This window comes from Diospyros lotus, chromosome 12, assembly GCF_014633365.1.
Source record: "Diospyros lotus cultivar Yz01 chromosome 12, ASM1463336v1, whole genome shotgun sequence".
Lineage (NCBI taxonomy): Eukaryota > Viridiplantae > Streptophyta > Magnoliopsida > Ericales > Ebenaceae > Diospyros > Diospyros lotus.
In genome coordinates this window covers 7259585-7273153 of record NC_068349.1, presented here as the reverse complement: position 1 = coordinate 7273153, position 13569 = coordinate 7259585, and the positions used below count along the sequence as shown (strand labels likewise).

The 13569-nt window shown below is 34.6% G+C and overlaps 2 protein-coding genes across 5 annotated transcripts in view; one reads left to right on the top strand and one right to left on the bottom strand.

Moving 5' to 3' along the window:
• Nucleotides 1-13569, bottom strand: part of LOC127786636 (uncharacterized) — an 84167-nt gene that overhangs the window by 53371 nt on the left and 17227 nt on the right. The window contains exon 1 of one of the 3 annotated variants that reach the window (XM_052314165.1): nt 3933-4169. The exons of the other annotated variants lie outside the window; for them this stretch is intronic. Coding sequence (XP_052170125.1) covers nt 3933-4063 — 131 coding nt within the window. The 5' untranslated portion in view covers nt 4064-4169. Of the gene's footprint in view, nt 1-3932; nt 4170-13569 lie in introns of those variants that run through there. 3 annotated transcript variants of the gene reach the window in all.
• The window catches only part of LOC127786634 (bifunctional pinoresinol-lariciresinol reductase 2-like), a 35246-nt gene continuing 21972 nt past the window's right edge, over nt 296-13569 (top strand). Inside the window, exons 1-4 of one of the 2 annotated variants that reach the window (XR_008020013.1) lie at nt 296-668; nt 793-1033; nt 1190-1393; nt 1483-1724. Coding sequence is in view for 1 of the 2 variants with exons in the window: in XM_052314160.1 (XP_052170120.1) it covers nt 330-668; nt 793-1033; nt 1190-1393; nt 1483-1646 (948 nt within the window). In the remaining variant the exon portion in view is untranslated. Of the gene's footprint in view, nt 669-792; nt 1034-1189; nt 1394-1482; nt 1826-13569 lie in introns of those variants that run through there. The other variant, XM_052314160.1, reaches the window with a different exon arrangement.

The window sequence follows — 13569 nt, the reverse complement described above, 5'->3', positions numbered from 1 at the left end:
ACAAATATATTATATTTTATAACATTACCTTATATATATATATATATAATTAATAAATGAGTTGGACATGAGATCAACCCTAAACCTGATCTCCCGATTTTGAAGACAAGAAATCCAACCAACAGCCAACAGTTTGGTTACTAATTTCTTCACGAGTCGCATGCTCAGAGAGAAAATCGTCAAGTCTGGTACAAAGAAAACTATTAAGATAAAGATAAAGTGGTGTGAATCCCAAGTGGTGTGAATCCAAAGAAACAGTTCCATTGCTATATATGTATATAAATTAAAGGGTCGATGAAACGAAACATCAGAGAGAGAGAGAGAGAGAGATGGCAGCGGCGAAGAAGAGCAAAGTTCTGATTGTAGGGGGAACTGGGTACTTGGGGAAGAGGCTGGTGAGGGCATCTTTGGCTGAAGGCCAAGAAACCTACGTGCTCTACCGGCCGGAGATCGGCCTCGACATTGACAAAGTTCAGATGCTGCTGTCGTTCAAGCAGCAAGGAGCCAGGCTGGTCGTTGCTTCCTTCAGCGATCACAAGAGCCTTGTCGACGCAGTGAAGTTGGTGGACGTCGTCATCTGTGCCATCTCCGGAGTTCATATCCGCAGCCACCAGATTCTGCTCCAGCTCAAGCTCGTCGATGCCATTAAAGAGGCCGGGAATGTCAAGGTGAAAGCACGAACTATAGCTAGCTAGGGTTAGATGTTGGATCTGTTTTCATCTTTTTTGCGTTTGTTTAATTTCGTCTTCATTTTTTAACCCTTGTGATTGGATTTGAGTTCGCCATGCACAGAGGTTTCTACCATCCGAGTTTGGCACAGACCCTGCCAAAATGGAAAATGCAATGGAGCCCGGCAGAGTGACATTTGATGACAAAATGGTGGTCAGAAAAGCTATCGAAGTCGCCGGAATTCCCCACACCTACGTCTCTGCAAACTGCTTCGCCGGCTACTTTCTCGGCGGTCTCTGTCAGCCCGGCCACATTTTGCCGTCAAAGGACCACGTCGTCTTGTTAGGAGACGGCAACCAAAAAGGTAAATACATGCATACACACACAGATATATATATATATATATATATGATTCATCAAATCTTTCATTAGTTAACATTCATGGTGATTTGAATTTCTTCTCTTCTATATATACAAATGTTAACTATTAGTTTCTATATATATACATATGGGCATGCAGCGATATATGTTGATGAAGATGACATCGCCATGTACACCATCAAAACCATCGACGATCCTCGGACCCTAAACAAGACACTGTACCTCCGGCCGCCGGAAAACATCCTTTCTCAGAGAGAAGTTGTTCAGATATGGGAGAAGGTCATTGGGAAGGAGCTCCTCAAGTCGTCCCTCTCCAAGGAAGAGTTTCTGGCCGCCATGAAAGGTCACGTTTACATTCATATATACACATATGTCCTCTCTTCTTGTGTCATGGATGATTTGATTTTTTGATTTAATTTTTGTAATTAGCAGAACAAGATTTCGCAGAGCAAGTTGGATTGACACATTACTATCACGTCTGCTACGAAGGATGCCTTACAAACTTCGAAATCGGAGCTGATGGAGAAGAAGCCTCCAAGCTTTACCCCCAAGTCAAATACACCACAGTGGTCGACTACCTGCAACGATATCTCTAATTCTCATCCCCCCTTTTCATTTTCATTTTCTTTTCATCTTTGTGTTACTCAACTTTCCAAATTTAATAACTTACTTCTCTCTCTCTCTCTCTCTCTCTCTATGTGTGTGTATTATGATTTGCAATGTTATATGGCAGTGAATTTCAAATTGTCTTAATTTCATCACTGAATTTCTTAAATCTTTGATCTTCGCAAATTCTTATTACTTTGTTATGATTGTCACCTGCCATTAGCTAAATTAACAAAAGAAGACAGTTAAAACACAAGTGACCCACACAATATATTATATTGGGATAATTATGGATAAATTTAAGATATACTTATTCAACTTTAAAAACATAACTAATACATACTCACTAAACTTTGTTCAACATTAACCATTCATCACTCATTACATTTTGAAAACGAAAAATAACTAACGAAATTTAAAAAAAAATTAACAAATACTCACTAAACTTTAAAAATATAACTACTTATTTACTTAGTGAATTTTACTTAATGTCAATAATCCACTACCCATTGTATCAGTATCTGATCTTAAAAATAAAAAATACCCGCATAATTAACTGAATCTAAAGGGATACAATCAAATGTTGATTATCAAACTGTTTTCATGCAACAATCAAAGTATAATGTGCCATAATTTTATGAAATTGATTTGAGTGCATTAATGCAACATTTATCTCAGAGAACACCGTAATAAGGTGGAGCTCGCCCTTTTTCTCTCTCAATGGTATTGCTTTCATCCTCATGATTAATGACAGTACTCTAATCGCACTTAGCCTTGGAAATTTGCCTAATCCCGGCCCCCATGTGTCTAGCCCTAATTTGGTTTCCCACTGAAAGTGTATATGATATACTAGACCTCCATTACTCTTTTCAAATCTTTTCTCTATTTCAGAGTTGTCTAGCATTTGTATAGCATTTGTAGTATATATAAAAGCATCTACGAGATCCTTAGAAATAAAATTCAATAACCAAGAGAGGTTATCATGTAATCACACATTGTCCAAATATGGAATTCCATATTTGGAAAATGGAATTCCTTAGTATTTTCAATTGAAATTGTAATTTATCTATTTATAAACCCTATTTTAATTTTAGCTCATAGGGCAATTTGAATCCCTCTATTTCAAGACCTATAATTGAGGCCACTTAAAAAGGAGTTGAAACAAGCACCATACCTGGATGATCCGACGCGTGAATCTGTAATGGATCTCCTACCACGAGGTTATTCCCAATTGAAGTCATAAAAAATTCGATTCAACGAACAATAAACTTATCGAGGAATTGCAATCACTCCTAAGATCATTTCGACAACACCGAAGAAAAAACACTCTTCAGACTCAAAATAGATTCCTCTGATCTCTGCTCTGATACCATATGAAGAATCAAAAGCTAAAGCAATCAAGAACCAGAAATTACAAAAAAGAATAAAACAGAGTAAAATGACTTCTCTATTCAAAATCTAAGTAACTTCCAATTATCGAGCCTATTTACATTATATATATATATATCATATGCCTAATTCTCTACAATCATTCTCATTTTAATTACATGCATCCACTATTTAAATACATTCTGCTGCTGCTGCTAACTGCTACACCCAAGATATGAAACCTCTTCAGAATTGTTGAAGTCAATCAAAAATGAAGAAAACCCATCTCCTTTGACAACAATGACAAGGCAAGGCGTGAAAAGAGGAAAAGAAAAAGACTATAGTTTCCCTCTCTTTTACTTGAGCCTAGGACTGAGGGCTCCATCTTAGGCACAAATTTGTCTTCCGTAGAGAATGAAGCAAACAAAGAGTAAAGTGACAGACAAACAGATTGCAAATAAATATGAAAAATGTTACTTCCTCTATATCAAGAAGTTTGGGCTTCTTCTATTTGTGATAGCCTGATGTTCGAATTTCTTCATCGATAAAATTCGATTCAATCATCGAGTCTGTTATACTTAACTTATCAGTATAAATAGCACGGTCCAATAAATATTTAAGGGTGAATTTTAATAATAACATCAAAATAATATAAGTTATAAGTGAAAAATTTACTCATGATTTGGCAAAAATAACCTCTAGCTTATTGAAAATGACAATAAACTCCCTCGTCGCCTTGATATAACACGTGCCATCGCAAAGAACTTTCTCTCTCTCTCTCTCTGTTAGTCTTCCTTCGACATATCCCTTCTAATTCGAAAATAACACATCAATCCCTGTCTGAAACTGAAACTATAAACGGCAAAATCAATCAAAAGGCAATTAGAAGCAGTTGAAAGATGAATCACCCGTGGACGAATCGACGGATCTTCGGATGCTTTGGGCTAATAAGGCGGCGTTGAATCTTCAAAGCGAGCCTGTAAGTCCGCTTCAATCCCAAGAAGTAGGCTGTTCCTAGTGTGATCTCCCATAGCACCATCCCCTCTCTCTCTCTTCGAATTTCTCGTCTGTCTGTCTCTATACGTATCTTCACAGGTCGTCGCCGACTCCTCCTTCGGAAGTAGAATGCTATTTTCGAATCCGTGCCTCTTTGGATCTCCAGTTTATATATTGTGTTTGATGGCTTCGAGTTTTCGTTTCTCGCAAGTCACCGATGATGGATTTGGGAGACCGCCAGAAGATTCGATCCTCAGTCTATTGTTTGCGCTAAGTGCTACCGTCACCGACTGGTCTGCTCTAAATCATCACAGACGTCATCCGGGCCGTTGAATTGAGATCTATTTTCTTTTGAGCTTTTCTTCTTTTTTTTTCTTAGTTAATATTAATATTAATTAATTATTATCTTAAAAGCAATGATTAAATTTTGATAAATATATCTCATTTTTAAATAAGTTGTATTATTTTTAATTTTAAACTAAATTTAATAAATAAATTAAACTATTTTAAAAAATAAAATCACCCACAATAAACTACTATAACAAAAACTTAGATAAAAAAATAAAATATTTTAATGTTGCAAGATCACGAAAAGACAAGACAAAGAAAAAATTGTCGATGATAATACTAACTTTGAGCTCGCATTCCTTTCTCTTTGAACTAAATTGATGGCCAACTATTTTTTCTTCTTCTAATTTTTTTTTATTTTTTTTATATTTTTATCCAATATAACTCAACTATAACGACTATACTTTTAATCGTTAGGCCTTGTCGTCGGCTCTAAATTTTGGCAACAACGGAGTGTTTTCGTTTTTTTTATATTTTTAATTGTGTCAGTTAATTTAATTTAGCTTAATTACTATTTAATTACTATAATTAATACTTATTTTTTAATCAACGCCATTAATAATTTGGTATGTTCGAGTAAAATTATAATTTGTAAAAATAAAAAATTATATAAAGTTCTAACAAAATTTCTAAATTGGGGGCTTTGGGTCAATTTATCCAAAATAATATTGTGCTTAAAGTTCCGCTTAATACATAGATACCCTCCGAATAATTAAAAAAATATAATATTTAATTCTTAATATGTAAAATATTAAGATTCAATACTTTAATGATTAAAACTTGTTATTTTAAATATTTACAATGATAAAATATTAACACATGTATGAGTGTGCCTATTTTCATAGGTGATATGTCACTAAATGACGAGTGCGATTTTGTTCACCTTCTTTAACGAGGGTGATCATAACCCCCAGTATTTTGGAGGTTAAAAATAATAGAGGGGGATTGTCCTCTATTATTTTTAACCCTCTTGTTATTTTTAACTCCAAAGTTATGAGGGTTATGTTCACCCTCGTTAAAGAGAGTGAACAAAATCGCACTCCTAAATGACCGATTGATAGTATTAAAAATTATTATTTTAAATCACTATCCTGAGATACAAAAGCTTTAAATCACTACCCTGAGATACAAAAGATAATATAAATAAGAGAATAATATAATTAACTTCACTAAAGGGAAAAAATATGGATATTAGTTTTGTTATATTTTATGATTGGGAATAGAAGAAGTTAACTTGTTTTTAAGTTAATGACTCAAAAATTTAGATGTTTGGAATTTAAGATTTTTTTTTTAAGATATGGGTAATTTAATATGTTCCTTGTCAAGTAAATTTTAATCTAATGTGTTTTATTAATATGTTTCGTTTTTTACATGACATTTTATTTTTTTTTACGTGTATATTTTAAGTGGCATAGATAATAATTTTGTTTATTTTCAATAATGGTATGAAATTAAAATAATATTTTTTAATAGTTAAAATATAGAATTTCGACGTTTTTATATATTAAAGATCAAACATCATATTTTTTAATTATTGAGAGAAATATAAAAAATCAGTTAGTCGAGTGCAATTTTGTGCACCCAGGGTAACTTTATGGGTGCACAAAATTGCATTCCCAGTCATCCTATTCAAATATTGTCAAATAGTCATTTACATGACGTCACTTATAAAAACGGGTGCGTTCATATACGCACTAATATTTTATTACTATAATAATTTAAAATAATAATTTTTAATAATTAAAATATTAAAATTTGACATTTCAAGAAGGCAATGGCATAAAACAAATGTTAGTGTTAGTGCCCTAATGCTAGATTTAGATGACATCTGACATTTATATTTATAAGACTAATGCTATAATTCTTACAATATATAATAAAATATATTTTCACATTTAAAGTCATATTTTCATTCATAGCTCTCCAATCATTAATATGAATAAATTCTTGGATTTCCTATTGAATGTCTTATTCTTAAGTGTTAAGAATATGTGACAATTGACCTTTGTAATAAGAATGTCTTAATAGTTATTCTCAGTGCTTAGACTTCTTAAATGAGAATTATGATTAGTCGAGTACGGACTGGCACATGGGATACTACATTTGATTAGTATGATATGCCAATGATAAAAGATGGCGAGTCGCATGCCATAATCCATGAGATGGATATAGTATACATGTGGGTAAGTGTTATGGAACGCTTACTGAATATGACGCGTGTGATAGATCACATGGCCTAGAGGATCTATGATCTATCACAGATTTCGATCGAGTAATGTCCCATTTTACTGAATATGACGCATGTGATAGATCACATGGCTCAGATGATCTATGATCTATCATAGGCTTCGATCGTGTAATGTCCCATTTTCCCAGAACGCGCATTACCTCGAGATTTTGGGAATATTTTTTTTTCAATATCATACACACAACATAAGTCTCCCGATATACATACCCTCATCATAATCATTTCCTGACAATCCCGCTTATACCTTCTTAGCATATCAAAATTTTAAAAATTAATAGACTAAGACAGGTATTATCAATGATATCAGCGGAAACAAGATCAAAACCTCAATGATATATAACCGACAAATTCCTTTTACAGTTCAATAACCAAATCGATGTTTCACATGAAAATATCAAAATATTACATAACCTCTGAACATCGTAATCATAGACAAAAACCTACGAAAACTAAACATAACAGCTACATCTCGACGACATCCTTTCCCTTGGCGCCACTGCTTTCACCTGGAATGTTTGAATAGTCTAGGGACATAGTTCAAATTAGATGCTGAATCATCTAAGTGAGAGTTCAAAAACATTTTCATGGATATATGTAAAATCATATATAAAATCGACAAATCCTGACATGCCCCAGCCTAAGAGAATCCCACATAGCACTTAGCCCTAACTGGGAAAAATGCAATATCTTTAAAGGTGACATGACCACGTCGATCCATTGGCAAACACAATCCTACTTAAGAGGGATAACCTCGACATATGAACCTGAGAATCACCCCATTATCATTGTTAGGCATTACGCTCATACTTAAAAGCATTTCAAAACCCAACGCAACTCTAGCCCTAAGAGTATCACATCAGCACTATCCTCGGAATCAACGATGTAACACCCCGCTTTTTTATTACCGGGCGTGTCACTATGCTGGGGCCCAAACTATACATAAATTATTTTTTTCTTTCTTTCTCTCTCGGTACATAACTTAACCTTAAGTACCGAATTCCAAACAAAACCCCCAGCAAATCATTAAAAATGCGGAAGCGATAATCGAAACCTGATATGGTACATAATCAATTCACTTTATTTATAACATAAGAATCCGTACCATAATTAACATCATATCCTCAATATTGAAATACATAAATACATGGAGATTCCATAATATTCTAACAAGACTAATCATCAATAAAACATCAGTTAAAACATCTCCGAGACAGCTTGCTGAATCATCGGCCACACCATCACGTGCCGTCATATCTCAACGTACTCCTTACCCTAACTACAAGTCTAAAACTGGAACATTGAATGTTTTAGGGGCATAACCCATTAGAAGATGAAACTTCTAGTGAGGGTCCAAAATATATATACGAATGCATGATACAATAACATGAACAACATTTGCCCTTAGTATAATTTCCCTGGCCCGGCTAGGAATCCTAGGTAAATCCCGAACCTCTGCAGGATAAGCCTAACGTTATTCCCTCAACGCCCTTGGGGAATTACGACTACACTTTGGGGGTGACATCCCGTTCCCATGCACAAAAATCAATGTGACAATAATATTGTGTCATGCAATTATCACGACTTTTCATGCAATATGACAAAATGAATAATATCTTTCGTAAATATTATGCATATATAAGTAATCATATATTTCATAAATATCATGCATAATAAACAATCATATCATGTAGGATAGGAAAACTCATCTTTTGAGATAAACTTGCATTTTCTCGAAAAGCATGCATCGCCTCGATATGGGTGCCTCGCCTTGATTCTCGTGCCAACTCTCAAAAGTTGCACCAATCACATCTTCTCGATCACCTCATTCATAAAATAATATTTAATTACTAAATATTCTTAATATTTCATTTATTTCCTTTTATTTCCTATTTTCTTTTTTTTTTCCTTCTAAAAATTCTAATAAATACATCGAGACTATTTTCTCAAATCTATCCTCACAACAATTCATAATATGCTATGAAATTCCAAGGAAAAATATTGGACTTACCCAGATATAGCGTTTTCACGCAAAACGAGGTTCTTTGGTGCAGAAACCGAAATATCGGGAATCCCAAATCCCAATCTTTTTGCACACATTTCCATAAAATAATTTTTCTGATTTTTTCAATATTTTTTCCAATTTTTCCCATGCTCCACGCTCCTACACTCGCCCCAACATGCTAGGGCGAGTGGTGGCGCGTGATGAACCGTGCGTGCCGGCCATGTGTCGGTTATCTTCCCCAGCCACGACAATGCTGGCGATCTGAGATAGCTCCACCACTAGAAAGCCCACCTCCAATCGATCCGAATGGCACCGCTTTGGGCCTCAAAGGACAACCGGAGCACGGCCAACCGGCAGTTTGAAAGCTCGGCCAGGCGGACCGCCCCCCATTTTTCGGTGACCCTCGAACTGTCATTAATCGACCATGAAAATGGCTCAAATTCCCCAGAAAGCTTCCTCTCCTCATGGGCAACAAAAGCCCCTTAATTTGGAGCTCTAATTTGTTCGATACGACCCCCAATTTGAAGCTCAATTTTCTTAAAACTTTCAGCCATTTCAAGCTCTATTTATAGGCGATCATTGAGCTTCAAAATAGATTTGGCTACCTTGTCCATCACCTTAGAAGGATAAACCTCCCCTAGATCGACCTTGAGGCTCCCTTATCTGACCATAATCTCGATTTGCAGGTATCGGCCATTCGGCTGAATTCTTTGGTCGATTTTTTTGCTTTCTCAGGCCACTATGATGACTATTGTCACCCCTTACCTTTACAAAAGTTGGTCCGTAGCCTTCCATCATGCCATCCCTGTGGCCAATTTTGGCCATGGCCGACCAGCCATGTGTTGGTCATTGGCCAACTTTGAAAAATTACATTTTGCCCCCTCAATTTTTGGTCTTTTTCATTTTGTCCCATTTTCACTTAACCCCTGAACTTTCCAATATTTTCATTGAGTCCTTCAAGTCCTAAAACATTCATTTGACCCTTGAAAATTCTGAAAAAATATCGTTTCGGCCTCCCTCTAGCAATTTTCAAAAATTACACTTAGGCCCGAATATTCGTTTTGGCCCTAAACCCATTCGTTTCTTTCTGAAACTACTGAAGAGTTGTTTTTTATGAAAAACCAAAGCCCCCTCAAGCTTCCGTTGATTTTCGGGAAATCGTCTATAACAATTCGGTATGGCAGCCTAATTGACAGCTGTTATTTTGTTGTACCGAAAACTGTTCTCGATCCAATTTCTTTCGGCATCATAAATCCTATCTCGGGGTGCTTGATAAGGCCACATTATTTTCCTTTGGCATCTCGGCTCCAGGGCACTCCCGGTAGTTGATTTGGTCAATTTTTTGGGCTATTCAGATACAAATTTTCTCTGAAATCCCATTTCTCTAATAAATTGCTTATTTTTAATTAACCCAAATTTCTCAGGTATTACAAACGACACCTCAGTATTAATGTTATTACTCAAAGGAACCTGGGGTAGTGTCCACTCTTAGCCTCGCCACTTGAGTACCGTAGGGTGAAGTCCTTCTCAGTCCCGTCCCAAGTGGGTCACATAACATTAATTCTCGGCGCGCATCCCGAATGCTGTCACTTAAGGGCCACGTCATAGGTTAACAACCCACGTCCCACATGGGCAACACATAACATGCCAATGCCGAAAATCATAACATGCATAACATAAAATCAACATTTCAATGTATGTAATTTACCATACGAAAATTCAATGCATGTGTAAATAATCGTTTGGACGAACCATCGCACGAAACCAACTGTTCACGATAAATCAAAAGTGATCAAAAGTAACAAGAATATGTACAAGAATTGGATTGAACAACTCACAGGAAACCATTCACATTACACAAAACAAGTTTTTTCTGGTAGAACCACTGACCTTGGGCTAAATTCAAGATTTCTCGAAATGCGTGTCTAACCTCAATTCTCGTGCCAGACGTACTATAGTTTAACTTTGAGCCTCAACGATACCCTAGACATCATATACATTCAAAGGAAAATCAATATCTATTTTTTCAATTTTTTTCATAATTTTTCTCTAATTTCTTCATATTTTTCTCTCGATAATTCCAAATAAATACCTATTCAATCATTTTTTCAAATTTTCTCCACAAAAATTCATAGAAAAATATTTATAAGCCTCTGAAATTTTTTGGAAATTTTCCAGATTTTTTTTCCTATTTTCTCAAATTTCCATAATTACTTTTCCTTGAGAAACTTTATTTCTCCTTGATTTCCTTTGAATTTACTCCATTGAAATGACCAACATTCATAAAATAAATTCCTTATCATTCTAGAATTTTCTCAGAATTTTCTAAAAATCCCTCATATTTAATTTCCATTTACCTTTCCTTTCAAAAATACAAAATAATTATCTCCTCAAGAAATTTCCAAGATAAAAATTCATAAAAATAAACTATTCATTTTTCTTAAATTTCTGGGTATTTTTTTCAGAATTTTATTTCCTTCAATTCTATTTTTTCTCAAATTTTCTATATTTTTAGTATTTAAAAAATACAAAAATTACTCCCGGACATCTTTTCCGGCGCCGACACACTAGAAAATCGAACTGATGACACTAGATTGCTCATCTCCCTTAGTTGATCCCAATATTACCCCTCTTTGTCAGAAAACACCACCGAAAGTTCTCCGATTTGGCTAAAAACAGTCCGCCTAAGTCATCCGTCATCGAATTCCGGCGAACCAAATTGACCCCCGATTTGAACTCCGATTGACACGAAACTTTCTAGACTAGCTACCCATAGCCTCGCCACCAAAAGCCCCTTATTAGATCCTTCGATCGTTCACTCTACAAGCCAATTTCAACCTTCACTCAATATGTATATATATATATAGGCGACCGAATATATAATTGCGAAAACACCTCCTATACCACTCCAAAAACTCTCAAAATCTCCAGAATTGCTTCTCACAACCTGGGGAACAAAAGCCCCTTATCAAAACGCTCCAATTCCTTCCCTAACTCTCGATCTAAGCCTATGAACTTTGATGAAAATCCTCAACCAAAACTCGGCTATTTATAGCCAAATTCGAACTTTTCTCAACCAATCACAAGGGGTAATGTGAGATAGAGACCACCCCCACATCCATGCCAGGCTCGGCCATGCCCTGGTTGCTGATTTGATGGCGACGGTGGCAGGTGCGGTGGCCATGCCTTACGCTGCAAATTCTGTTTTTTTTTTTTTTTTTTAACATGATAAACTATAATGTCTTTTATTAAAAACAACTATAATCTATACCAGACATTCTCGGGACGCTCGTCAATAATATATCCTTTCTTTTAAACATCTAAATTTCGAGGCGTTCCCTACCGACAATTTACTTTTCAGCCTGAACTAAAGCTTTATCAAAAATTAACTCCGATCCAATTTCTTTTGATACTGAAAATCCTATCTCGGGATGCTTAGTAACGACATATCATTTTCCTTTGAAATCTCAGCCTCGAGACATTCCTTGCAGTTGATTCGGTGACTTATTGCCCTTTCAAGCCATTTTTTGGTATCCCAAGCTCTTCGAAATTACATGACATCCTTATGCTAATACGAGATATTACAGATCATGTTACTGGTCCTTAGACTAGAAGCAACACAGTTGTCTTGTATGTTGGTGTCATGAATTTGCCATTGTTAAGTACCATTCGGTTACCGGGTGAGAGATACACTGTGTGGTTCCTGTGTAGTGACATATGGAGATAGGTGATTGCTAATGGGATCCGTCGACCTCCAGCGTGAAGTGAACATCCTATGCGATCAGTGGTAGTTGTGGTTGTATAAATCCCTGACCAGGGTACACACGATTGAAAATGTGTTTCTAATGCCAGAAGATATTTCGATGTGTCATCTCAATCACACCATATTAGATCTAAGCATAGCTATTGAGTTAGTGACTTTAATCAATCCATGAGTCTCACTCGATCGGGATGTTAATCGATGGAAGGATTATAGTACACGGGAATCGAAAGCCCAAATAAGTTTTCAAGAAGTATGACTTCATTAATGGTAGGATCGCTTTGACATAATACTAGTTGTCACTCAGGGTCTTTCGAGTTTTATCAAGAAAATGGAGAAATCCTCATTGTACACCAAAGTGTTTGGTTGGCGTTAAAGAGTTTGACGTGTCTCGATTGCTACTTAGTGGTGAACTTAAAAGGTCACACGCATATTCAAATGTAGTGGTTAATTAAGTGATGAAAGTTATAATCTTCATTAAGGGTTAATGATTTTATTAATAATGAGAATGGTTCTCGTTGGATAATTAATTCTTATATAATATTTTATGTATAATAGTTATACATATATATTATATTATATTGAGAGAATTAATTTAAATTAAATATATGAAAATTAAAAGAGAATTTTCATTATCTATATAATATATAAGATATATTGTATAGATATTAATAGAGAATTTCCATTATCTATATAATATATCACATATATTATATAGATATTAAAAGAAAATTTTCATTCTATGTAATATATATGATATATTATATTGAAAGGATAAGAGCACTTTCAATATATAATATATTATATGAAAAAGAAAAGAGCACTTCAAATAATATAAAAAGAAAATATGCACTTTCATTATAGTTAATATATAATATATTTTATTAAAATGGGAAGAGCACTTCAAATAATATATATGATATATTATTGAAAAGAAATATGTATTTTTATTTTATATAATATATAATATATTTTATTAAAAGGTAAAGTACACTTGAAATAATATATATAATATATTATTAAAAAGAAAAATATACTTTTATTTTATATAATATATAATATATTTTATTAAAAGTGAAAAGAGCACTCCAATTTATATATGATATATGATATATTGGATGTCTTTCTTGCAGTTTAAAAGTTGTAATAAAAAAAGTGGAATGAGTAATTCAAATGATATATATGATATAT